At 35.7% G+C, this 24,409-nt stretch overlaps 1 protein-coding gene across 1 annotated transcript in view; it reads left to right on the top strand.

The window, feature by feature from the left end:
- The window catches only part of CTTNBP2 (cortactin binding protein 2), a 185,727-nt gene that overhangs the window by 121,006 nt on the left and 40,312 nt on the right, over positions 1-24,409 (top strand). Inside the window, exons 4-6 of the mRNA XM_009286814.2 lie at positions 8,760-8,984; positions 15,409-17,071; positions 23,620-23,823. Of these exons, the coding sequence (XP_009285089.2) occupies positions 8,760-8,984; positions 15,409-17,071; positions 23,620-23,823 (2,092 nt within the window). The remainder of the gene's footprint in view (positions 1-8,759; positions 8,985-15,408; positions 17,072-23,619; positions 23,824-24,409) is intronic.

Below are 24,409 nucleotides of genomic sequence, written 5' to 3' on the forward strand. Positions count from 1 at the left end.
GTCACCAGCCAGATGTAGCCCCATTCACTTACAACCCTTTGAGCCCTGCCCTTCAGCCCCGTTCTTCACCCAGTGCACTGTAAACCTGTTCATCCCACAGCTGGACAACTTGTCCAGAAGGATGCTGTGAGGGACAGTATCAAAAGCCTTACTAAAATGCAGAAAAACTGCATCCACCGCCTTCCCTTCATCCACTAGGCGGGTGACCTTACCACAGAAGGATATCAAATTAGTTAAACAGGACTTTCCCTTTGTGAACCCATGTAGACTGTGCCTGATGATTGCATTGTAAACTCATAATTTGCATACCTTTTCATTAAAATAATTAAAGTTTGGTAATCATGTAATTGCCATGCAGTAATACGGGATGATATTTTAACTGAGATTTTGATAGCTTGAAAATACGAAAATCTAAATGCTGTAAATGAAAAAGAAACAGAGATTGATTTAGTTAAAGTTTTTCTGTTATGGCTTTGGTATGTTCTGTCTGTACTGAGCCGAAGAAACTTTTTAACTGTGAAGCATGGAGGCTAAAGTGCTCTTTTTTGGTTAGAGATGAAGTCAGATTTCCTTCAGTACTCTAGAAGAATGGCTGACAGGTTTCCATGCAAAGAATTATGAATTGATTTGCATTAATTTGAACTATAAATTTGAACATGCAAAAAAGTCTAGATGACAAATGGTTATTTAAAGTAACCAGAAAGCTCAAGTCTCTTCTGTCCACTGAGACTCATTATCAGTATGAAAATCTGTATTATTTTCAGAAATAAATGTCTGGGTGGTTAGATAATCAGAGCATTGAACAGTGATACTTCCTTACAAAATATTGGCCTATAATTTTCAAATGTTTAAGCATCAGACAACAAAGCTGTCATAAAATAGGTCTAATGTCATCTTTATATAGAACATCTGGATGGCTTTTCTCAATTAAAAACACATGTTGTTTCACGACGAGCTTTTTTTCCTTCCTCATTTAGAAACAGTGCAAGGCCCGAGTTTCACCTTTTACATCTGTAAGAAGTGAAGAATATTTTATATTGGCTTTTTCTTGTTGGTAATGATCTGTTAGTAACTGATCTTAGCTTTGTAATATGGCCTTTTCATTTTTAAATCTGCAACCTCAAAATAGTGGATTTTCATTACTCTAAGGGAGAAAATTAGTAATGAAGAATTGAAGCATATGTCTGTCTGTCCTGTCTGTACCTCTTTCTTTCATGGAGGTTTTTGTCAGGTAACAGGGAGAAAGGGAAGGAGGTTGTGCTACTTAGCAATATTGGGGTAATAGAAAACTGGTGCTGTCGGGTGATATTCTCTTGTTATGGAGTCAGACCCCTAAGGAAATTCAGGCTTGATAATTACCTTGGTTGTATAATTCTTCTTCAGTGCTTTCTGTTATATTGTACGTCAGGATAGTTTGTTAATTGAATGTTTGTCCTCCTATACACAGAGAGATTTGAATTAATTGTTAGGCATGTTGTACTTTTGTTAGCTCTGCTTTTTAGTGCAGAGAAGAGGAAATTGTACAGCTTTTTGCAAACCACTTTAATATTTGGATACTTGGCCTGAAATAGAGAAAATTGGTTTGCTGTTGTTTTCATCAACTGCTAGGTAAGATCTGACCTTTTATGCCTTAAAATGATGTTTTTGTATATCTTCTTGAATGGAGGTTACTGAGGATAGCCTTGTAAAACAACATACAGTCTTATATTCAGAGCTTTCTTTTTACCTTGAAAAATGCTTTTTAAAAGCTTGGAGTAAAAGCTATGTGATTCTGAGAGAAAGGGACACTTTGCGAATTACAAATTTTTGGAAAAGTTCTATGGGTTGTTGTGAATGAGAGAATAATGCAACTTTTTGTTGTTACTCTTATTTTAATGGTTCATGCTTGGGATAACTTTTCAAGAAAAACTGATTGTATCTCCACTTTCATGCAGCCTACTTCACTGTAATGAGTTTCATTGATATAGTTGCATGGCTTATGACTGTTATGAGAGACTGCCCCAAGATAGTTTTGAATGCTTTTTATGAGTATGTGTGCCTTACATTAAAAATTACTAAACAGGTACATTTTCTTTTCTTTATTAGTACCTCTACCAAAAGACGTGAATTCTTTCATGATCCTGGTCAGTCATCTGTAAAGAGCATTGTTTATAGTATTAAACAATTATATAGGTCTGTCAGAGCATAACCAACCTGTATGTTGGTTTTGTTTAACTTGCTGATTGCATCCTCCTATTTCTCAATTCTTTCTACTGTTTTCACTCTTTTTGAACTAGCAGCCTGTTATGATCATCAGTCTTCTTCAGAGAATTTCCTTTTTTTTTCATCCTTAAAGTGTACACACGTTTTTGTCTTACGATACTTGACACTTAACATGGAAACAGACAGTTTGAATATATTGGTCAAATATTTTTCATATAATATTGAGTTCCATAAAATCTAACTCACTTGTAGACTTTGCATAGGTATGCACTGTCACAGTGCTGAAGAAAGGAATTTAGACTGTCGTTAAGATTGTAAGGAGAAATTGAGCATCACGTTCATTGACAGAAATCACGCTGCAGGATACCATTTCTTCAGCAGTCATTGATGTTTACATTTCCATTTTTAGTTTGTTCTGTAAAACTTTATATGGAAGTAACATCGCATATGATACTTTGAAAACATTCTTTTACATCTGCATTAAAACAAACAAACAAACAAGTCAACAAACAAAGCCCCCAAACCCTATTGTATAACAAAATTGCTATCATTCTTTAAAAAGTCATTCTTAATTAATCACAGTAAGACATCATATCCCCCACCCCGGTATTTTGCAGGTATCTCTGAAAGTACTGCTTTTATTATGAGTATATACTCATTGATAATTCTCTTTTGCTTAAATGAATAGCTCCAGCAAATCGTTTCAAGACACTGTATAATGCCACTGAATAAGATTTATAAACATGTTCTCTTTCAGCCACCTTCCTCTTTTAAAAAATCTATTGCCCTTTCAATTTTACTTAGAATGAAGGGCTCACCCTTGTCTTTAACATAACACAGAAAAAAAGCCATCACTGCCTCCTCTTCTGTGCCGGTTAGTTTTAGAAAACATTTTACCACTCCCTAATACATATGTCAAGAGAAAATATTAATATGAACCTATCAACATCTGTTGAAACAATTTTAGTATATGTGGAAAAGGAAATTAATCAGAGGAACAAACGCTCTTGAAAGGAAGGAAATTTTGTTTAAGGGTTCTGCGGCAGCTTTAATTCAGTTCCATTGTTCCACAGCAGTGTAGGACATGCAGTCCTATTTTTGATGCTTATCATCAGTTGCTGCATGGAAGACTTGGACTTGCTGAACTCTTAACTTGGCAGGTAAACGAAGAGGAAACTCTGAGATACATTGGGGGAAAAATGCAGTATTAACCTTAAAAATACTGTTGATTATATATTCTGTTACTGATTATGTAAGCTGATTATGAAAACTCATTTCAGCAAATGTGTGCAATTAATATCAACGTAGATTATTACCGAAAGAAAACTAACAATATAACTTATATTATGTGATTAATTTTTTGGTTTTTGTTATTGGGCTTATTTCTTACTTATATATTAATTGGTCATATTTGTTTTTCCTTGCCTTTTTTATGCTTTTAGCTTTAAGTCCACAGTAAGATGGGTACTATTTGAAGGCCTCCCTGCCCCCCTACATTGTTTCAATAACAGGAGGAAAAAATCTAATTAGACTTCATAATTCTCAGTTTGGTCACTGAAAAGAGATTCCCCCCCCCCTTCCGAAGTGGAACATGAGAAACAAGTGACTGCAGGCCAGTTCTTATACTGGATTTGCAGCTTTTCCCACAGCCCATCATCCAGATACCTCCACTCCTTTTGTTCCTGTCCCTGCACACCTTACTGCCAGTCTCCATCTGCCAGTAGATAAATGGGGTCAGTGACTGCAAAGGGTCAGCTTGAGAGATGGAAGTGTCCAGGAGGGAGCTGGCAGATAGATACATCGAGGTGACTTGAGTAGTGTGAAAAAAGTTGGTGTGGGGTGCATGAGGTGTCTTGCTGTATGTGGTAGGAGACAGGCTCCCTGAGAGAGTAACAAAAGAAACGGTTTATCTTACAGCCTGATCCTCCAGGTTCTTCTTGGATGAAGACCTAGGAGAGAAAACTTGAGAGTAAACCTTCCCCTTGTGTTGCACAGCTGTGTAATTCCTAGGATTGTTTAGTACTGATTTTTTATTTTTGAAAATATCACAGACTGAAAGTTTGTTTTCTGTCATAAAAAGTATTTTCATGATCCGAAGCAAGACGTAAGACTTGTTCCACCAATAAGTATTTGGTTGTTTTTCCTTCCTCTGAGAGCTCATTTCTGTCATTTGTTACTTGAGAAGATTGCTAGCATCTACAAGATAAAAAATAACAGTCCTAGAAGAAATCACTAATCATAGAGTAATTTAGGTTGGAAGGCACCTCGAGAGATCGTTCAGTCCAATCTTCTTCTTAAAGCAGGACTAACGTCAAACATGGATCGGGTTGCTGATGGCCTTATCCAATCTAGTTTTGGAAATCTCCCAGTGACAGAGGTTGTATGTTTTCCCTGGGCAACACGTTCCAGTGCTTATCTGCTCTCAGCGAGAAGAATCTGTGTCCAACTCAAATTTCCCTCATTAGATCATGGGACAATTGCTGCTTGTCCTGTCAGTGTGCAGACCTCTAGCATGTTTCTCCCTGGTTGTCTCTGCTTCATACTGAAAAGCCCTATTTCTACTTAGCTCTTCCTTGAAGAGAAGCTGTGTTGTACCTTTTGATCATATTTCACTCCTTTCTGAAGATGTTTTTCAGTTCTACTGTATTTTTTTTAGTATAAACTTGTAGTCCATCCTTGATCTAACATAATGCTGTAGACCAGCTTCTCCATAAAGAAACTTTGGGTTTTTGTTCTTTTTAAGTAGTAGTTGCACTCTTATTTTAGTTTCCTTGTTTAATGTTTCAGATCCTGTGCAAAGATTTAAAAGCTCTGGATAAATGTGATGTTCTTATTGGACTGAATTCAAAAGCTGTTGTAAATAAATTTAAGCTTTTACTCTATTGCAGTAGTGAATTTCATGAATTAACTATTTAAAGGGTTTTTTTCTTTGTTTTTAGATATTTTCCCTTGATTTGTCAGTTTTCATTAGTAGTTACCTGTTGGAGGATTTAGCTTAAGTCTTAAGTCATAATTTTGTGTACCACTGGCCTAGGCTGCAAAAAGTTTCGTTTCCCATGGACATCTTTTTATACCTTTAAATACTTTCAGTCTCAGTCCTTCCATTAAAAGGCTAGTCACTGTGCAAATGGGTATGTGCAGAAAAATAAAGCTGACGGTTTAGAAATTCATATAGCACCTTTCACAGTGCAGCAGTCCCGATTGCCTCCTATAGTGGGCCCATATTCTGTCTGTTGTTGAAAATTTTCTGTTTGAAAATACATTCAGTTAATTATTCACAAACCAACATTTTAAATGTTATTTTCTGTATATATTGCTGTGCAGTTGAAGTTAATATATGAGACACTGCTAATGCTGTTTTAGCACAGCCACCAAATTAGGCAGAGACTATTTTAAAGGATTAATTACCCGTATGACATTAGACTGTACATTCCCCAGATAATGAGTGCCATACGAAACAGATATCTTGATATTGCTACTAGTTCTTATGATCTGAAATTCAGTGCTGAAAGATGATGTAAGAGAGAAAATTTTCTGATTCTACTATTTCTGTTTCTCCCATCTGATGCACTTCAGTGAAGTGCAAAGGGACAAAAGTATTATTTAGTGGCTGGAGGAATCGTGAAAAAAAACCCAAGCCTCGCTTGTCTTTCTGCCACTTTGTGCCTAAGTTTTAAGGAACTACTCATTGTTTCCCTTCTACCAAGCTTCTGCTTTATCTTTTATTCTGGTATCTTCATTTGAAATCATGCATCCTCACCCATCATTATATCTTATATTTTTAGTCCTTGTATGGAAACATTTGTTTTAATATTTTGCATTTAGCTCCCTTTTGAGTTAGAAGCATCCTGAGACGACTTTGCTGTTTATGGTTTGAGAGTCACCAGTCTGTTTTACCCTGTGCTTGAGGGTACACAGTTATGGCTTCAGCCCTACAGGGTCTGTCAACCCAAACCATGTGCTGTTCGAGACCTATTGGTTTTTCCACAGTCTTTAGCTTTCAGATTTTCCTGTAGCCACTTTAATTCTTAATGCCAGCAGATTGTTTTGATTTTCATTCAGATGGAGCTCATGCCTTCTATATAGTTTCATCTTTTCCTTAGTTAATGAATCCGAACACCCAGTCCCATTACTATTTTGGCAGGCGCACACTGAGCCTTTGCCTCGCTTGCTTTGTTTGCTATGCATGTTAGAGAACATTTCAGAGAATACATTCATGTTGCATACAAGCAGTATGTGCTGAGAGGACAGCTAGTCATGGGTCATAGAAAAAACTAGAAAATACACGTTATTTCACTGGTTGTCTACCTGTGTTTCCTTAAAGGCATGAGTGGTTGCCTTTGCCTCCGAGATCAGTTAATCTACTTGGCTTCTCTTTTTGCTGTTGGTCTCTGGATTTAAGGATGGAGGCTCTGGTGGTCTTTTTTTTATGTACATCAGTGTTTTCGCCTTTGCTTTGATTGCTCATTTTCTTTATATAAACTAAGTGGCTTTTACACTGCTGATAATTTATATATGGATTGTGCCTCCATCTCCATTTAAATTCTTAACCTGCTTGGGTTTGTCATCTTGTTTGGCTGCTTAACACTTTAATCCATTTAGGGTCAAGTTTTTGGGTTTGATTGTTTCCTTTACATGAAAGTTGAATTCCTAAGCTGCATACTGGCCTGTAATTTCAGTATATAGAACCAGGAGCTACAAATATAGCCCCTCCCCACCTGGCTTTGTAATATTACCTTTGGAACTAGCTATTTTATTTTATTTTATTTTAAAAACTAAGTTAAAAATTAAGGGATTAAAATATTAGACTAATTAGGGGTTATCTGCAAGGCAATTTATAAAAAATAACTAGGTTCTCTTAGCTTATTTTTGTCTCTTCAACCAATCACTACCTGACTTTGTAAGCCTAGCTAGACTTTAGGTCTGAACGAACTCTGTAAGCTTTTTCTGAAGTTATACCCCAAAGGCCTGTTTTTTTAATAAATATTTTCAAGTTCTATTTATACTATCAAACTGCAAAATAGACTAAAAGTATTTCAAACATCAGAATATGTAGGCACGCTTACTTCTGTTGCAGTCATTCTCTTTTACCTTTTAATTTCCCACAACATTTCAATTTTGTAGACAATAAATAGGAAAAAGTTGGGCATTCACAAAGGTATGTTATTTGTAGTTAGTCTCTGGAGAGTTTTTCTAACATAGTTCTTATGTTTTTCTTTGGTTTCTCATGCCCTGAAATGTGTGTTACCTTTTATGACCTTTTTGTATGTTACAATTTTAACTTCAAGCTTTCCAAATGATCTACTAATCCATTTGGTTACCATTAGGCCTGTTCCTCCTCTTTTTTATCTCAGACTTGGCTTATTCGTCCTCTTTTTTGCTTATTCTTCAAAACTGAATTTGAACCAAATCACAGATAAATGTTTTATCCATTTTTGGAGGGATTCTTCTTTCTATGGTGTTTCTCTGCACTGTGGGTTTTTTTTCTGATTTTTTGAGATATACTTCTTTAAAGAGCTGCTCTGGTGACTGTTTTAATTTTTAAGGTAACAAGCCTTCATTTTCTTCCAAAATTTGTGCTATAATGGCTTTGCTTTCTTCCTTCTGCTTTCTGTTATATATGCAAGCACAAAAATGCCACAACAAAATTTTAGAAATCATTGGATCCTTCTGGTGGGTTTTTTTGGTGGTTTTAGTTTGTTTGTTGGTTTGGTTTGGTTTTCTTTTCCCCCCACAAATTAGATGGGTCTTAAGCCTGAGATTTGGGAACAATATTTTCTATGAAGACTGTTAGAAGTCAGTACTTACCTGTGGCCTTCCTGCATACTGTGTATTAAATGTATAAAAATACCTTCTCTGAAACTGATCTTGTTTTCATGTTGGACTGAGGAACCAAAAATTTGTCAAGCAAAACTACCTCTGATCTTTATTGTGTAATATTTTTTGTTATGACAATAAAGTGTTGTACTGTAGTTTGGAAATATAATTATGTTGAAAAAAAATGGTATGAAGTTCTTCCTGAACAGAGATATGAGAAGTGTCTTAAATTTCAGAAAAGCCTTGGTGGTATTTTTGCTCTCTGCTTGTCTGCTATTACTTATGAAAATCTCTGTATGTGTAAACATCCCGTCAATTTTTTTATTTGAAAAATACTTATTTTGGTACTGCAGTAAACACACAAAGCATGTTTTCATATCTTTTGCTAGCATCATTTTAATACACAGAAATAGAAATCTTTATTTTAGAATGTTTTTCTTCCCTTTCCTCTCTGTGTATCAGCCAATTTACAAGATGTTATTTTTGTGATGCTTCTGAAACTGCTCCAAATTGAAATTTCTGTATTGAATTGAGAATATTGTATTGTATTGATTATAATGAAATCTGTGTGCAACATATCTATTTCTTTTAGAGGTTGTAAATGAATACCTAAAGAAAATATTTAAAAAAAATAAATAAGTAACATAACTTACCCTGTGGTTTAGGTGTCTCCTATGTGTGGATGTACTCCAAAGAATGCATTTAGTTTTATTTCTTTGTCTCTTTGGTTTTTTTGTTAGGCCCGGCGCAAAGAGGTTTTTATCCAGGAGAGATATGGAAGATTTAATCTGAGTGACCCATTTCTGGCTCTTCAGAGAGACTTTGAGGCAGGTGCTGGTGACAAAGAAAAGAAGCCAATATGCATGAACCCTCTGTCCATTTTAGAAGCTGTTATGGCTCACTGCAGGAAAATGCAAGAAAGAATGTCAGCTCAGCTGGCTGCTGCTGAAAACAGACAAAAGAAGGTATCCTGCTACCAACTTTTTTTCCTTTTCCCTCTCCTGATTTGTTCTTTCATGCCACTTTTTTAATTTGCATCTTTGTCTAACTTGGTCATCATTATGAGTGTTAAAATGTTATCACTTAATTGTCATACATAGCAAGGTGCTGATTTTCTGGTGATATTTTGTGTGCACATCTCATTTGTTCCGTGAATATAGCTCTACTTATGGAATAAATGAAATATAACTGGTACGAGTCGATGCAGTATATAAGTGGCTAGCTCAGCATGAGCTGAGAAAGCATCATCGCAATATATTTTTAAACCAACACCACTGAAGCCTAGAGGAGTTACTGTTATTTTTGTTCTAACCTAAATAGCGTAAAATAAATAATTTATTTGCATTGCATATTAGGTGGCTTTGTTTCATAAATCAGTAAAAATAAATTATAACTCTAAAAAAACTTTTTTGCATATTTAGAACTTTTGCTGTAAAGAGAAAATTATTTTGGAACAAGTATGTTGCAAAGGAAGTCTCACTGAAGATAAAACAATGTAATTTTGAAAGTGAATGGTTGGTTGGTTGCACATATTTCACTAATATGTAAGCCATACGTTCCTAAAGCATAGCTAAATATGAATATGTTGGGGAGGGGTTTCTGAGAGGAAAGAGGGGAACAGTAATGTAATAGACTAATCTATTCCAGGTATTTCTGAATAATTAGAAAATAAATACTTGCTAGGCATTGAATCATCCTCACTGGGTATAAGATGGATAGAATGTCTTCAGCAGCTGTGAAATAGCTTTTTGGTGACAGTTTTATATTGATGTTTAAAAAAAAACCCAGACAATGCTGACAATTGACATAAAATTGATTTTGGTAGTAATTGCTCTTTGGGAAATAACATGCACACAAAAGTACTGGAAGTATGCTAGAAATACATGCCTAAATTAAATCAGCAAACCTTTTCTTGTTACCTTAGTTCTGTTGTTTAGTTTAGTTTAAGCATCCCTGCTCTGAAGTTAAGACTTCAGAAGAACAGATACCACATTCAAAAAAATGAATAATACTAGACTGCATGTATGATACGTAAGTCTTAAAACACTGTAATGGCCTATGTAGTGAACTGTTACTTGTACTTACCTAGCACTTCTTTTTGAGGACTCTTAAATGTTAATTTTCTTTTTTGTATGCTTTGTAAGTTGAGATTTTGGGGACAGGATTGTCTCAGCATAGAAAAGAGCAAGTAAGCTTGTTTATTCTGACTGAAGAATGATACTGGGAGACACCCTAACACATCTGCCTGGACAATTGGATTAGTTTCTTGTTTCAGTGCATGGCCACAAGTCTCTTTTTGTACCTAAATTCTTCATCTATCTCTGGCTTTTAGATACATGCATTTAAGATGGGCTTACATATTGAGAATATGACTCAAAGTCAGGGTATTGGTATGTAAATTCCATTTTTGTCCTTTTTTTTGGCCCAGGTTTATTACCAAAGTCTATGTCTATAAGTCTGCATGTACAGGAAAGGATGCTCATCTTTTGTTTCCTAGAAGAATACATGAAGTTTTTTTTCTTTAAATTTTAATTTTAAGTAGTTTGATCTTAATTTATTTTGCACTTTGATTCTTACCTTGAGAAGTACCTAAACCTCTAGTACACTCAATTTTGAAGTCCATAACTTTCAAGCTAAACTTTAAAGCACTACACTTGAAAAAACGTGTGTTGCTTTGCAAGTGTGTCATTATGATTCTACCATTTTTACTCCTTGTAACAAATAGCAAATTTAAATAACACAGGATTTGAAAACAAACTGCATGGTGTTGAGCAGCTGTGTGCATGACTCTACAGAACTTACATCTTCCTCTTTTAAAGCCAATTAGAAATGCTATTTGGACAGGGCACCCTCTTAAACTTCTTGGGTTTGTGGCAACAGATGACGTATCTCTCAACCATCTCCATTCATTCACAAACCATTCATTCAGTGTTTTACCTTTCCTTTGTTCCACATTTTTCTGTCTGTTCTCCATCTCTCAAATCCCTCCATGGAAGAGGGTAATGAAGGTATTTTGAGGGATTTCTAGAAATGGTTGACAAAGTAGGGTGACCCAATATAAGGAAAAAAAAAGTTAAGCCTAGACAAATGTGACCTAAATACAGAACTAGCTGCACCTCCTCCCTCCAAGAGTGGTTCCTCCTTCTCTAAATGTGTGATACCTCTGTCTTCATGTTTGGAATTGCTTCACTGTCTCGCTCTTACACTAAGTAATTAAGTCTGTGTACAGCTGTGTTTATTTTCTCTGGATAGTACTGGACTTTAAACAGGCCTAGACTGAGCTCTTATTCCTGGGGACTTACGATCTGTGAATATAGTGACCTTAAAAGTATTCTTTGAATAAAATTTTTATTTGATCATAAAAAGCAAGTCATAACAATGTGCCAGAACATAGAAAAATGAGAGGTGCATAAATGACTGTCAGTCATAAGCTTACCATATACCAAACACCTACTCCCCAGATGTCATCTGCTTTCTGTTAAGTCTCCATCCTCTTCTATCTCTTCGAATGCTTTTCCTGGAGCTGCTATCAAAATTAATTTTGAGGTTTCCTGGGAACTCAAAACCAGATAATCAAAATCACAGTTCTTGATTTGTCAAGCGTTTGCAGAGAAGTTAGTATTGGGATGCATGCTCAAAGAAAGACAGACACGTTGGTTGGAAGAGGCCCGTTGATGTGATTTAGTCTGACCTTGTGCTTAAAGCAGATTATCACCAGCAGTACATCTGGTCATCCGTGAATTTGTCTAGCTGAGTCCTGAAAACCCCCAGGAATGGCAATACTGCAGCCTTTCTGCACTACTATCCTTGTGAAGAACTTTTTTCCAAGACTGAGCCTCTTAAAGGGCAATTTTTCATGTTAGCCTTTTGTTATGGGGCCTCACCTGCCACCACCAAGAAGAATTTGACTCTGTCATCATTGTAAGGGCCCTTCAAAAGGAGCAGTATGTTGCTATTAGATCATCCCTCAGTCTTTTCTTCACTAGACTAAGCAAGCCAAGCTCCCTCGACGTTTTCTCACAAGGTATGCACTCTGTCTCTCACCTTTGTAGGGCCTTTGCTGGTTAGCTCTTTGTGGGACACTATCATTTTTCTCAGTATCCTTTTCTACCCCTTTTCAAATCTTTCTTGGACACATTTCCAGATGTTTACATTACTGATATGATTTAGTGTATGCATATAGTACACTTCGTACAAATCAGGTCATAGTTAGCTCAAAAACTCATAAATAATTAGAGCTAGTTCCAGATCTGTCATCTAAAGGAAAAAATGCAGTGTAAATATTCAGAGGGTTTTCCTGTTCAAGGTGTTGCAGCCAAAACAAGGGCGGGGGAGAGAGGTAGACATAGGAAACAACATAAAATAAGAAACTAATGTCTTGCCAATTTGAATTAAAATAGAGGACTTTTTTATATATATATATATGGGTTTATTTATCTATATGCAATGCTTACAAATAAGATGCTATGATAGTATGGTAAGCTGATTTCATCCCAGTTATATGTTAAAATCTGCTTGTAATTATGTGAAAATAATATAATTTCACAACAGTTAATTTATAGAACCAGTCCATTGTCTGAAATACAAATGGAGAAATAATAAAGTATAGAAAATCTTGATAAAAACACTTCCACTATAATCTTATTGCATTTCCAAGCTTTAAAAATTGTATACATTTCTCATTATTTTTGTATCTGTTTTAACAAAAAAGAAACTGTTGGATGCTCCACTGTTACTGTTGGATGCTCCACTTGCTTTGAAATGCTTGTGAAGCATCCAAATGCTGTTGGATGCTTTGAAAAAAACAATGAAATGCTTGAGAAAAAACAATGTTTCTTCTGCATGTGAAGAACTGTGAATGGGACCATTCCTAAATACAGTGTCATCATAATAGCTTGTTAATTTAATTTGCAGCTGTACTGTCATTAATGTAACTGAAGAAATGTTGTTGCTGATATTGTTTGTTTAGCAATGACTAATAATGCCATACCTTATTTTTTGTATATTTAACACTGTTTTTAAGAAAGGGTGGACTTGCTTTTGTGAAATGCATTGTACAGAGTGTATTGTTTAACCTGGGATGAAGCTCTAAAACCCCAGTGGAGCCCCTCCACTGCTAAACAGATTTTGAGGTATTCAAAGCCAAGATGTCGTTTATAATGTAGGTATAATTTCCCACAGTGGTTTCTTCCTCTTAGTTCACTGTTTCTTATGATAATGGTATGATTTAATGAAGAAATTTTACTATTACTATAATATACATCACACCAATATTGTCATCACCTCTTTATGCTTTTTCCCATTCTTCTGAAGAAAATGGAAGAGAAATTTAGAGTCAGGTAACATGATTAGAAATGTTTGGAGACTGAATCACATGTTCATCTATAAGTGTACATTCATGTAGGATTTACTGTTTGTTCTTTCTATGTCGTTTCACTTCCCTTCCTTTTTAAGCATTTTCTTGTGTTTGAATTGTACTTACCATGTGGGGAAAAATTAGCTCATTGTCCCCAGGATATAGCAGGTGGGATTTATTTCTATTACAACTGCAGACTCTCTCCCTCTTGTACTCATCTCTTGATGGCATGAGTTTCAACTCTACTCTGTGGTATAACTGGAGAGTAACAAAACTGTTATTTAAATATGGTGTTTATATTAGCTTTTGTTTAAATGCAGTTTAGTTAAAAATGAATTGTAGACACATCTACAGTAATCTGGAAAAAGCTTCCTGAGCTAAGAAATTTCATCTGCTATTGGAGAAGACAGGGAATAGTGTGCTGTAGCAACAGGCTTCTGAAAAGCTATTATATTGTAATGCCTGGGGTTTTTTTTGCCTGTGTGTCTGTTTGTTTTCATCTAGCAACGAAGACAATATTTTAAGCTTTGACTGAGAGAGGAGATATTCCATAGCTATTAACAATCCCCTAGGCCATCTTGTTTCCCACATTACAGTTTACAGTAAATATATTCACGTCACTGTATTGTCTTAAACTCTGAAATTAATATCATTTTGCCATGACACTATAATCTGAATCTATAATCTGATTCTTCCTTCATCTATTGAAATGAAATATTTATTCCAAGTAAGATCTTAAATGTACTGCTATTTGCCACAGCTTTTCTTATTTTTTTGAGCGTTATGAAATGTTCTCTTATTGTAGAAGCATGAACCAGTTTCCTGTTGCAGTCAAAATTAACCATTCATGTTTGTGAGCACTTGATTTTTTTTTTTTTATAGGTACCTGAAAGTATTTTTCCAGAAAAAATGCCCACTTAGAAATGCACTTTAGTGGTACAGTTCTGAATTGTTATTTCTGTATCGATCTGTATGCAAATATGAAGCACAACTGTCAAGGCAAAACCAATAAAAAGAGTACAGGAGAAGGAATGCTCAGCAGTTTCTTGGGGTTTTCTTTGTTTGTTTTTTTATCAGTCATTCAGATAAGCCATATAGGAAGCTACTGCATCAGTATGTGAAGGGAGGAGCAGGAAGAAAGAAATCAATTTTTCTTTTGTTGTTGTTTCACTTGTGTAAAAGTTTGCTTGGGAAAATATGAAGCAATTTAGGAAGCATTATTGCTAGTAGGTATTTTATAAAACGGTGCATTAACATATTTTTCCAGTGCTTTTCTAGAGCAGAGTCTTTGAATAAAAGCATAATCAGCAGGCAAGATTAATTAGAGGCGATGACTGTATGAATGAGGGGAAAAATTATTCTTATCCATTATCTGCACATAGTAGGTAGCTTTGATTCTAGCTTATAACATACTTTATACGTCACTGATGTCAGTGAGACCTTCTGCTATTAGTAAGTACAGGAAGATATTTGTACTTGTGTGAAAAAGTTGGTCTCAGAAATGAATGTCTTATGTCTTGTTTTAACATTTATAAATAAGACACTTATTATGGGCATGATGGACTGTGTATTTCAACCCTAATCTCCTTCAGTCTGAGGAAGACCTAAAACCTAAACCTTTCGTTTCTGGGCTCAAAGTTTTTTTGCAAAGCTCATCTCTTGCTTGTGTCTGGTTTCTTTACTGAGAAGAGGACTTTCTGTGATGTCTTATGTCTAATTTCTGGAGAACAAGTAGCTCCTCACTCAGGAATCACAAGCATTTAATCACTTTGGGGAGTCTCTGTGTTGTCAACGGATGAAAGTAGATGGGCTTACTTAGTTTCTGAATTGCTCTTCAGAGATGCCTGTGTCTTTCTTTTGCTTGTACAAGATTATAGGCACTTGTGTTAGATATCACAAATCACTTTCCTGGGGCAGGCAGGTTCATTTTAGGCATACTCTCAAAGGTTAAAATATCAATGTCAGGTTAATACTAGGTTATGTTGAAAGTCTCCATCTTGTTAATGAGAATTTTTCTCTATGCTTTCTTACAGTTGGAAATGGAAAAATCTCAGTTACAGAATCTTGAGCTGGAGCACAAAAAGCTATCCGCTCGTCTTGAAGAAGAACGTGGAAAGAATAAGCATGTAGTATTGATGCTAGTGAAAGAGTGTAAGCAGTTGTCTGGCCGAATTGTAGAGGAAGCCCAGAAACTGGAAGAAGTGATGTCAAAATTTGAAGAGGAAAAGAAAAAGGCTACTGAATTGGAGGAGTCTCTTGCAGCTGAGAAACAAAGGAGTACACAAATGGAAGCTCAAATGGAAAAGCAGCTGTCTGAGTTTGACACAGAGAGAGAGCAGTTGCGTGCAAAACTTCATAGAGAGGAAGCGCACACCAGTGACCTCAGAGAAGAGAGAGATAAAATGATCAAAATGATTGAGCAATTAAAAAAGGAGAATGAAAGTAAAGCTAATCTTCCTCTTAAAAATAAAGATAAAAATAAAGATAGGAGTCTTGTTTCTGTTTCTGTTGAAACAGAAGAGCCAAGTTCAAGAACTGTTGCTTGCCAAACAGATACTGTAGTGATGGACAGTAGCACAGAAAACGTTAAGAAGTTGCCTTTGACTGTATCTGTAAAGCCTTCTACAGCAAACCCACTAGTGTCTGGCAATACAAAAATGAATGTGTGCGCCAATGCAGCATTTGTGAAGCCTGTCATTGATAGGCAATCTTCATCTAGTGAACTTGTCCCTCCTGCAACTCCTGTTCTTACACAGAATCAAAACAGAATTGAGGAAAATGGACCAAGTACAGGCTCATCACCTGATTTACCAAGTAGCACTTCCCCTTTTTCAAATAGTACTTCCCTTTGCACCCCTGCAGCACCGACTGCCGCAGCTCAGAATTCCTCGCTTACTTCGTCTATGCACAGTTTGCATTCACCATCTGCCAACACTACTGGGCATCCAGGCCTAAATCCACGAATCCAAGCAGCTAGATTTAGATTTCAAGCGAATGCAAATGATCAAGACCAAAATGGAAACACAACCCAAAGCCCTCCCTCAAGGGACGTATCCCCTACTAGTCGTGACAACCTAGTTGCCAAACAGGTAGCTCGGAATACCGTTACCCAAGTCCTTTCGAGATTTACAAGCCCTCAGAGTGGCACTCCGTCACGGCTGGGGACGTCACATTCAATGGAAGTTGGCACTTACCCCCCAGTCGGTAGAACGAGTTTAAAGACTCCCAGTGTGTCAAGAATTGACAGAGGAAATCCTCCACCTATTCCTCCTAAAAAACCAGGGCTTTCGCAAACTCCTTCTCCACCACACCCACAGCTTAAAGTTTTAATGGATAGTAGTCGATCCCCAAATACAAGTGCAAAAACTGACAGCAAAACCGTGACCTCACCTCTTTCAAGTTCACCACAAGGAATCAGGGTAATAAATGAGGAAATTATTTCTAAATCCTCACCTCAGCTGCCACCAAAACCTGCTATAGATTTATCTGTGGCACCTGCAGGCTGTGCCATACCAGCCATAGCCTCATCTCAGGTGGGTGCCTGGCCTTCCCACTTCCCTGGACTGAACCAACCTGCATGTTCAGAAAATTCCTTTGTCATTCCCACCACCATTGCCTGTAGCTCCTCCATAAACCCTGTTAGTGCTTCATCCTGTAGACCATGTGATTCAGACAGCCTCCTGGTAACAGCATCAGGTAAAGGGATTGATATGCTACAAACTGTCTCCCTCTAAAATAATGTTTTGGTTTTCCTATACGTCTCTTGTTTGCTTTATTTATCTTTTTATACTTTTCTCTTTTTTTACTTTCTAAAAGCTGAAATTTTCATTTATATTTTTTCCACATTCCAGGGGTATGGGAATTCTTTTGCTGATTTAGTAACATTATAAATTAGTTTGCTTCCTCAAAGAGGGTCTCCAAATTGAAGGCTTTTTTTAAAGATAAAGAGGACTAATATTTAAAGTAAATGGGCTGCAGATTATGATATATTAAAGAAACTCCTTTTTTTTGTTTGTTTTTTTTGTTTGGGTGGTTTCGTTTTATTAAAGAAACTCCTTTTTTTTGTTTGTTTTTTTTGGTTGGGTGGTTTCGGTTTTTTTTTTTTTGTGAATGCTATTATTTTGGACTTCAAAATGATTCCTCAGTCTGAAATAATGTTTTGAAAATTACCTCTGCTGGTGATCTTCCATGGAATATGTATTTCAGTGCTTTGTGAATCTCTTAGAAAATAGGGCATAGCTGGGGCTACTGTATTCTCCTATGGCATTAGATGGTTGCACATTAAGGTATGTAATCGTCTGGATAACAGTGCAGTTTCAAATATATCACTTCATACCTATAGAATATGTTTCATTTTTATTTCCATTTTTCTATAGTTCTTCTGGTTTTAGTAGTAGGCTTTGTTAATACTTGTGTGTGGCATCTCACAGGTTTACTTCAACAGATATCAGCAAAGGGTTGCTGTTGGAGAGTTAAAAACTAAATGTTATGTTGATAGTCTAAGTCTGGAGTCGGTGTGTGTATCTGCTATTCATTTTGCATTGTGGTGGGGACTTACTTGTGTGCCTAATGTGCTGCCAACTTCAGGGTATCTTCTTGATGGCAGTTAAATGAACAAAGGCGGCCCTGATCTACCTTTCAGTTAACTGTAGATCTCCTATAAATCTTTTTGTCGACATATTTCCCTGCTGGGATCAATAGCACTAGAACATTAGGTAGAATCCCCTCTTTAGCCTGACTTGCACTGCAGTGAGGAAGACGGACACACAGTTTTGGAACACTTTAGACCTTCATCAGCATTGAAGAATGTTTGAATGGTCTCAAACTTTCAACAGTTATTCTCAGTTCAGTTATGGTACTTCAGTCCCTCATAACTTTAGTCCCTGTATCATCATCTATAGAGTATAAAACCCCTGCACAGCTTGTCTGCTTCCCTCGCGCAACCAACCACTTTCTGTTGGCAGCTGCACCACTGTCTGATAAGGCAGTTGAACTCACTCACCAGTCTTGGGGAAGCTGTTCCAAAAGCAGCATGTGGCAAACTTCTATCTGTATATATAGGAGATTCCAGGGTTCACATTATTAAGGAATTTTTATTCCCATTCCACTTCACTGAAGACTTTCTGCATGTTTCTGGAGTAACCTAGTCATGTTTTTAACATTTGGCTGTGGCACCATACTGGCAGAATCCTCTCTCCTTTCTGAACTGTGCCATAAAAATATGAGCTCAGAAATCTTATCTTCCATTTGTCTACTACTTCTCAGAGTTAACAACTGTGGGATTTGATGGCTGCCTCTTAGTTTGCTGTTTTTCATATGGATGTCCTGAATTTTCATCTTAAATTCTTATTCCTAGCTGAGTCTATTTGCCATGTCAGAGAGATCATTAGTCTCCCAGTATTCCAGATATTCTTCAAACCTCATTTGCCTTCAGGTGCTATTAGGCTCCATAACAGAATTAAAATTTCATTAAAAAAAAAAAAAATCTAAGTTTTTATTAACATACAACAAATTATTGGCAAAATCAACTTCAAAGTGAGTTTTGGTAGGCAAGAGGCTGTCTTCCACAAATCCTATCAGCATGAATTAGGCTGTATATTTCAGTTAGTCTTACATTAACTAGATGATGTTTGGTAATTGTTTAAGACAGTTTTTGATTATTCTTTAAAAAAATAAATCTTAAAAATGAAATTACCACCACTTGACTTCCTAACTCCATGTATTGTTATTGCTTTAGTTTGTGCTTCGAAGTATAAACTTTTTTCTTAGGAGAACAATCAGCCTTCTAAATAGGACTCCTCCACCAAATAGTCAATTCATGTTTCTTATGAAATTTGTGACAGTTCTCAGAGGCAATTCTCAAAGATAGGATTTTTGTCAAAATGTTAGGTTTTTTTAAATTGTGCTGGTTTATGTGTTCAGATTGCCTTTCTTCATTTATACTCCATTCACTTGTTTTTGGAAGGGATGGAAACATTTGGGTTCATTTAATCCCCTTATAATCCTTGCTCTGAACATTTGATGCTGTTAGTATTTTGTAAGTGGCACTGCTTTTTGTGAATATTTGCAATTGCAAATGGGAAATGGACCCCATAATCTAAAGTCTGCAAAGAAAGATTTGCTTAAACTCTAGTTAGTGGTCTGCTGTTTTATTTTATTAATATAGAGATGTTATTTTAATATCCCTCCTTTACTGACTACAAACAGGCTCAAAGAACTTTAATAACTTTATCTGAAATATTCAGGTAAATATTCAGCAGCTCCTTTGTCTTTTACCTAAACTAATGCCTATATTTTATTGCACTTATTCTCCAATCCCATTTATTTATGTTTTTTAAGGGAACTTAATCTATTTTGGCCAAGTGTTCTGGCAAACTGCAGAACTAAAAAAACTTTGAGCAACAGATGTTATGCAAGTATGGAAGGACATTTCCTTCAAAATTTTATGCTGAGAAAAGAAAAAAATAGATTTTATAAATATATATGGACATAGAATTTGTCTTAGAAAAGAAAAGATAACCCAAATTTAATAACACTGTTTTCATTAGGATAGCGTGGTCAGTAATGCCTGAATTCATGCCACTTACTTTCTTTTTTCAGTTTTTATTTTAAGTATGACATTTCTTGAGGTGAACAACATCTAACAAACTGGAAATACTACTGAAACCTCCTTCCCACATCTGCATTTTCATGCCCTCTAGGCACAGATTCAGTTAGTTTTATTAATGTTCTGCTTGATTTTAATCTGTTTTATTTACTTTTTTCAGAAAATGTTTAGAATTTCAATTTTACTTTCAGTTAAAGCAGAGCATGGTGAAATCTTATTCGTATTTTATTGTATAGTAAGTAGTGAGCTTCAATCAGAATTTGTTAATATTTTTAAACAAAAGTGCAAAACAAAATTAACATTAAAAAAGACATTGAAAGAATCCTCCATTTTTATATTTTTTTGTTTGTCAATAATTCATGTTTCTTTCTTCTTACTGTGGAGTCAGAAGAATTGATAACAGCCTAATCACTGAAGTATTCTATTTATTAATTTTAAAACAGTTTCCTAGATAGCTCAGATTGCTTTAAGAACATATCAAGAGCCTGATTTTCAGTAAGGGAGTGTCTTGGTTCTAGAAAGAGCAACTATTAAGAGCCAACTTAAAATCAGAGCACCGATTGTTTCGGTTATGTGTTCTGCTAAATTAATGTGACGATACCTTCTTTTAGAGACGGGGCATTGTACTGCGTGTTGCTCTTTTCATCCCTGGCAGGAAAAGACACCAGCTTTTGTCACTAATGTTGAACAGACTGCACATAGAGAAATTACAATGAACATTTATGGCCTGATTCAAAATCTGCGACAGTGTTTTCATTAACTACAGCAGCCTTTGAACTGGTGCCAAAATGCTTCTGCTCTGTTTGGATTTCTACATTTCAATGGCTGTAAGACTTCAAAATGGAAACGAATGTAGGCAGTTGGATTTTCATACCCCTGGGACTTCTGCTTTCACTTTCTTCTTGGTTTTGCGCTTTTTATGTCACTCTTCAATGAAGTATGGTTTTTATTTTGCTCATTTCTATAATGATTGATTTATTCTCTCTATACAATTGGCTTCGAAGATAAAAGTGGGGGGTGTGAGGGACTGATCTGGGCTCTGAAATTAACCATCTCACATTCTGAAGCTGATGCCAGAAGCTGTTTTTGTCTGTCCCTCTGCCCTTCATCACTGCATGCCCTACAAGCTTTCACAGATGCTTCACATTTCCTAACTTTTTGCATCTGTAATGATGTACCTTATTTATTGGTATTTTCTAACATTGGTGTATTTTGTTGGATGAATTCAGCTTTATTACATTGCTTTACATTGATGATAGAAGCTAAAGTTATGTTTATGTTATTACCTGGGTTTTGTATCTTTTTCAGTAGAAGGTTTTCATCTACTGATAACCTAGTACAATGAATTTCATCACTGAATTGCAACAACATATTTTTCATTTCAAGGAATGGAAATGAAAGTTAAGATACCACATATGGCACAAAAAAATTTCCTTTTATTTTGGCATTTCTGTTAATGATGCTTTTAAAAAAAAAAACAACAAAAAACTTGCACTATTTTCAGTAAGGACGGGAACCCAGAAGTACTATTCATATTACAGAACTGCTTGGCAAAGTGAACTTCATGCTTAAAGCGCTTAGTGTCAAGCTCTCCAAATTCCCCCAAATAATTCCAATATAACTTGGACAAAGAATGTTAGCATCTGGAGTGCCACCCAAGCAATGTCCACTATCAGTTAACTACCATGCCAAGACAGTAAAAACTACACAAGTACCATTTTAAAAACATTGATGTATACAGCAACAGCTGCAGCACCATTAATTTCAAAGAATAACAAAATAAAAACACTTTTATAATGGAAAGGAAGAAGAAAAGTAATTCTTCAAACCTTTGGGCATTTTGTAAGAGTTAACTGTTCTCAAATATTGGAAGTGGAAATAAATATTTTTTTTTACCACTTAAAGGATTCAGTTTACTTTGTATATTGCTTATTTTCTTTTTACAAACTTCAGAAAACCCACAAAATCCTCTGATTAAAAATATTGGAAAAACAAATATTAGTAAGAATATTAATAGTCAGAAGGTAGCTTCAGAATTGAAGTTATATGAAGATGGATGGAGTTAACTTTACAGTTTATCGTCGGGGTGTTAAAGTTGGATAAGGTAACTTCATAGCTGTAGTGATGACTTCTTATAGTCAATATCAAATAAATAAGTTGAATAATAAGCTAACATTGTGAAAATACTGCAACTACGTTTCCTTTAGATACTAAACTAGTAAACTTAATTTGAAATGACAAATTTAGCTTACTTTAGAAACAAACATGAAAATACTCCAAGCATTTATTTTTTTGCTGTTTTGAACTGGGATCAAACTATGTGTTCTTCACTGGGGCTGCTTAGATGATGGATTCTTGTGTAAGTCTGGACCTTAATTAAAATTTGCCCAGAGCTTGCAAGGTTCCCAAATCTATTGCTTCTATAGAATTCTATTGGGAACTTCCATATTTAATTTTGTTTTTCCAAAATGCAGAGCAGATCATCCCAGCATGGTAGAGCTACTGCCACATGCTTTTTCTAGGTCTAGGTGTTGGGAGGTTGGATAGCACTTGGTCAGCTTGATGGAGCTGGAGGTAATGTCCTGCAGCTCCTCTTCAGTCTTGGGTGTTGCAGTCAACTTGCTTTGTATTGTCAGATTTCAGCCTCATGTAATAGCTTATGTGTGGCCACAGAATGCAAAGTTATTTATTCAAGAGAGAAATATAATGTGGATTTTCTAAAGGTAATAGTGAAAATAAGAAAAAAAAAATCTTTCTCCTATTTTCTCTTGCAGTCCTTGATCAAGGAAGAATACACAAAATTTTCTATGCCTTATGCAGCAAACTTCATATTCTTAACAAACTCCCTACTAAAGCTGATAAGTAATGAACAGAACATTTAACCAAGATAACTCCCAAGCTTTCAAAGCTTTGAATTGAATATTGTTTTTTAACGGGGTGACTTGAAAGCTTTCACTCATAAATTTTATATAACCTGTTATTCGTTGACACTGGAGCATTTTATAATATATTAAGTATTTTTGAGTAAAAGGAACATTACCTTAAGGTACAGTTCAATAATAAAAATATTTATTTCTGTATTATTTGTGTAAATGATTTCTACATTTTTTTGCAAACGTGTTGAAAGATGCTTAAAGTTATTAAGGGCTCTCTGTGCGATTTATCTGTATAACTGCAGGTAGGATATAAATACTGAAGTTCACTAAGACTGTAAAGGAAGATGAAATTTCATATGAAAATAAGTATTTTGTTTTGGAAACCTTTCTTTAGATACTTTAAAAAACCTTCCCAGCATATCAGCAATTAAATTAAAATTTGTATAAAAGTTTCGGTAGTTTCTGAATTTTAATAGTATAAATTTTTTTGAGACATCCAGCTGCTACTGCAGTTAATAACAAGTTTCACGTTAACCTTTTGTAATGAAAGCCTGTCCATTTGCGTTAACAACTGTCACCCCTGTATGCAGTTTTTATTCTTCAGAGTACCTTCTGATGTATAGACAAAGCATCATCACAAAACTTGTGCTAAACTAACGAATCCTATCATTTTGAAGATCCTTTTTAATTTTTAAAAGAACACAGAAGAGGCAGAGCTTTATTTATGTCTTCCGTCTAACTTCTGTTGCTTTAACTCACAGGCTGGTCTTCCTCCCTAACCCCTTTGTTAACAAGTGGTGGTCCTGTCCCCCTGGGTGGCAGGCCCACCCTTCTTCACCAAGCTGCTGCCCAGGGAAATGTCACTTTATTATCAATGCTGCTTAATGAAGAAGGACTGGACATTAATTACTCTTGTGAAGATGGCTATTCTGCCTTGTATTCTGCTGCTACGAACGGACATACAGGTAAGTGTTTCTAAGTTTTGTTAGGACATTCAAGTGAAATAATGAAAGCTTATTTCATAAGTTTTAAATATTAAATTAGGTCAAATGCATGTTTTTTAAAAATGTGAAATTGAAACTGAGATATATAGATTATATGACAAAAGTCATAGTATAGCGTATATATAAGCAATACTTCTGGAGGCAGAATTTTGCAACACAGAAAGCATTCTTGCTTGTGGTAACATTCTGCAGGAACATCCATTCTAATTCTCCACTCCCTTCCTATAAAAAGCCACCAGATATCGTCACCCCATGTTCTGTGAAAAACTAAAGATCTTTTGTAGCAAAGGCAACTTGAAAGAAAGAACTTTCCTCTACAGGGAGTAAGCAGGAAAGAATAGGTCATCACCAGTGTTTTGATCTTCTGCAGCAGCAGTGAAAATGATGGAAGATGGTTTCAGAGTAGTGTGTTACTTGGGAAATAAAATGAACTGTCTTTATTTTTAAACTATATGAAATAGCCTTAGTTTGTTCTCTAGGCTCTACTGAGATAGTTAACAGTTTTCTTTTTCTTTTTCCCACTACCCCAACCCTCAGTCTCGAGGAG

Source organism: Aptenodytes forsteri, unplaced genomic scaffold (assembly GCF_000699145.1).
Source record: "Aptenodytes forsteri isolate BGI_AS27 unplaced genomic scaffold, ASM69914v1 Scaffold166, whole genome shotgun sequence".
NCBI classification, from domain to species: domain Eukaryota; kingdom Metazoa; phylum Chordata; class Aves; order Sphenisciformes; family Spheniscidae; genus Aptenodytes; species Aptenodytes forsteri.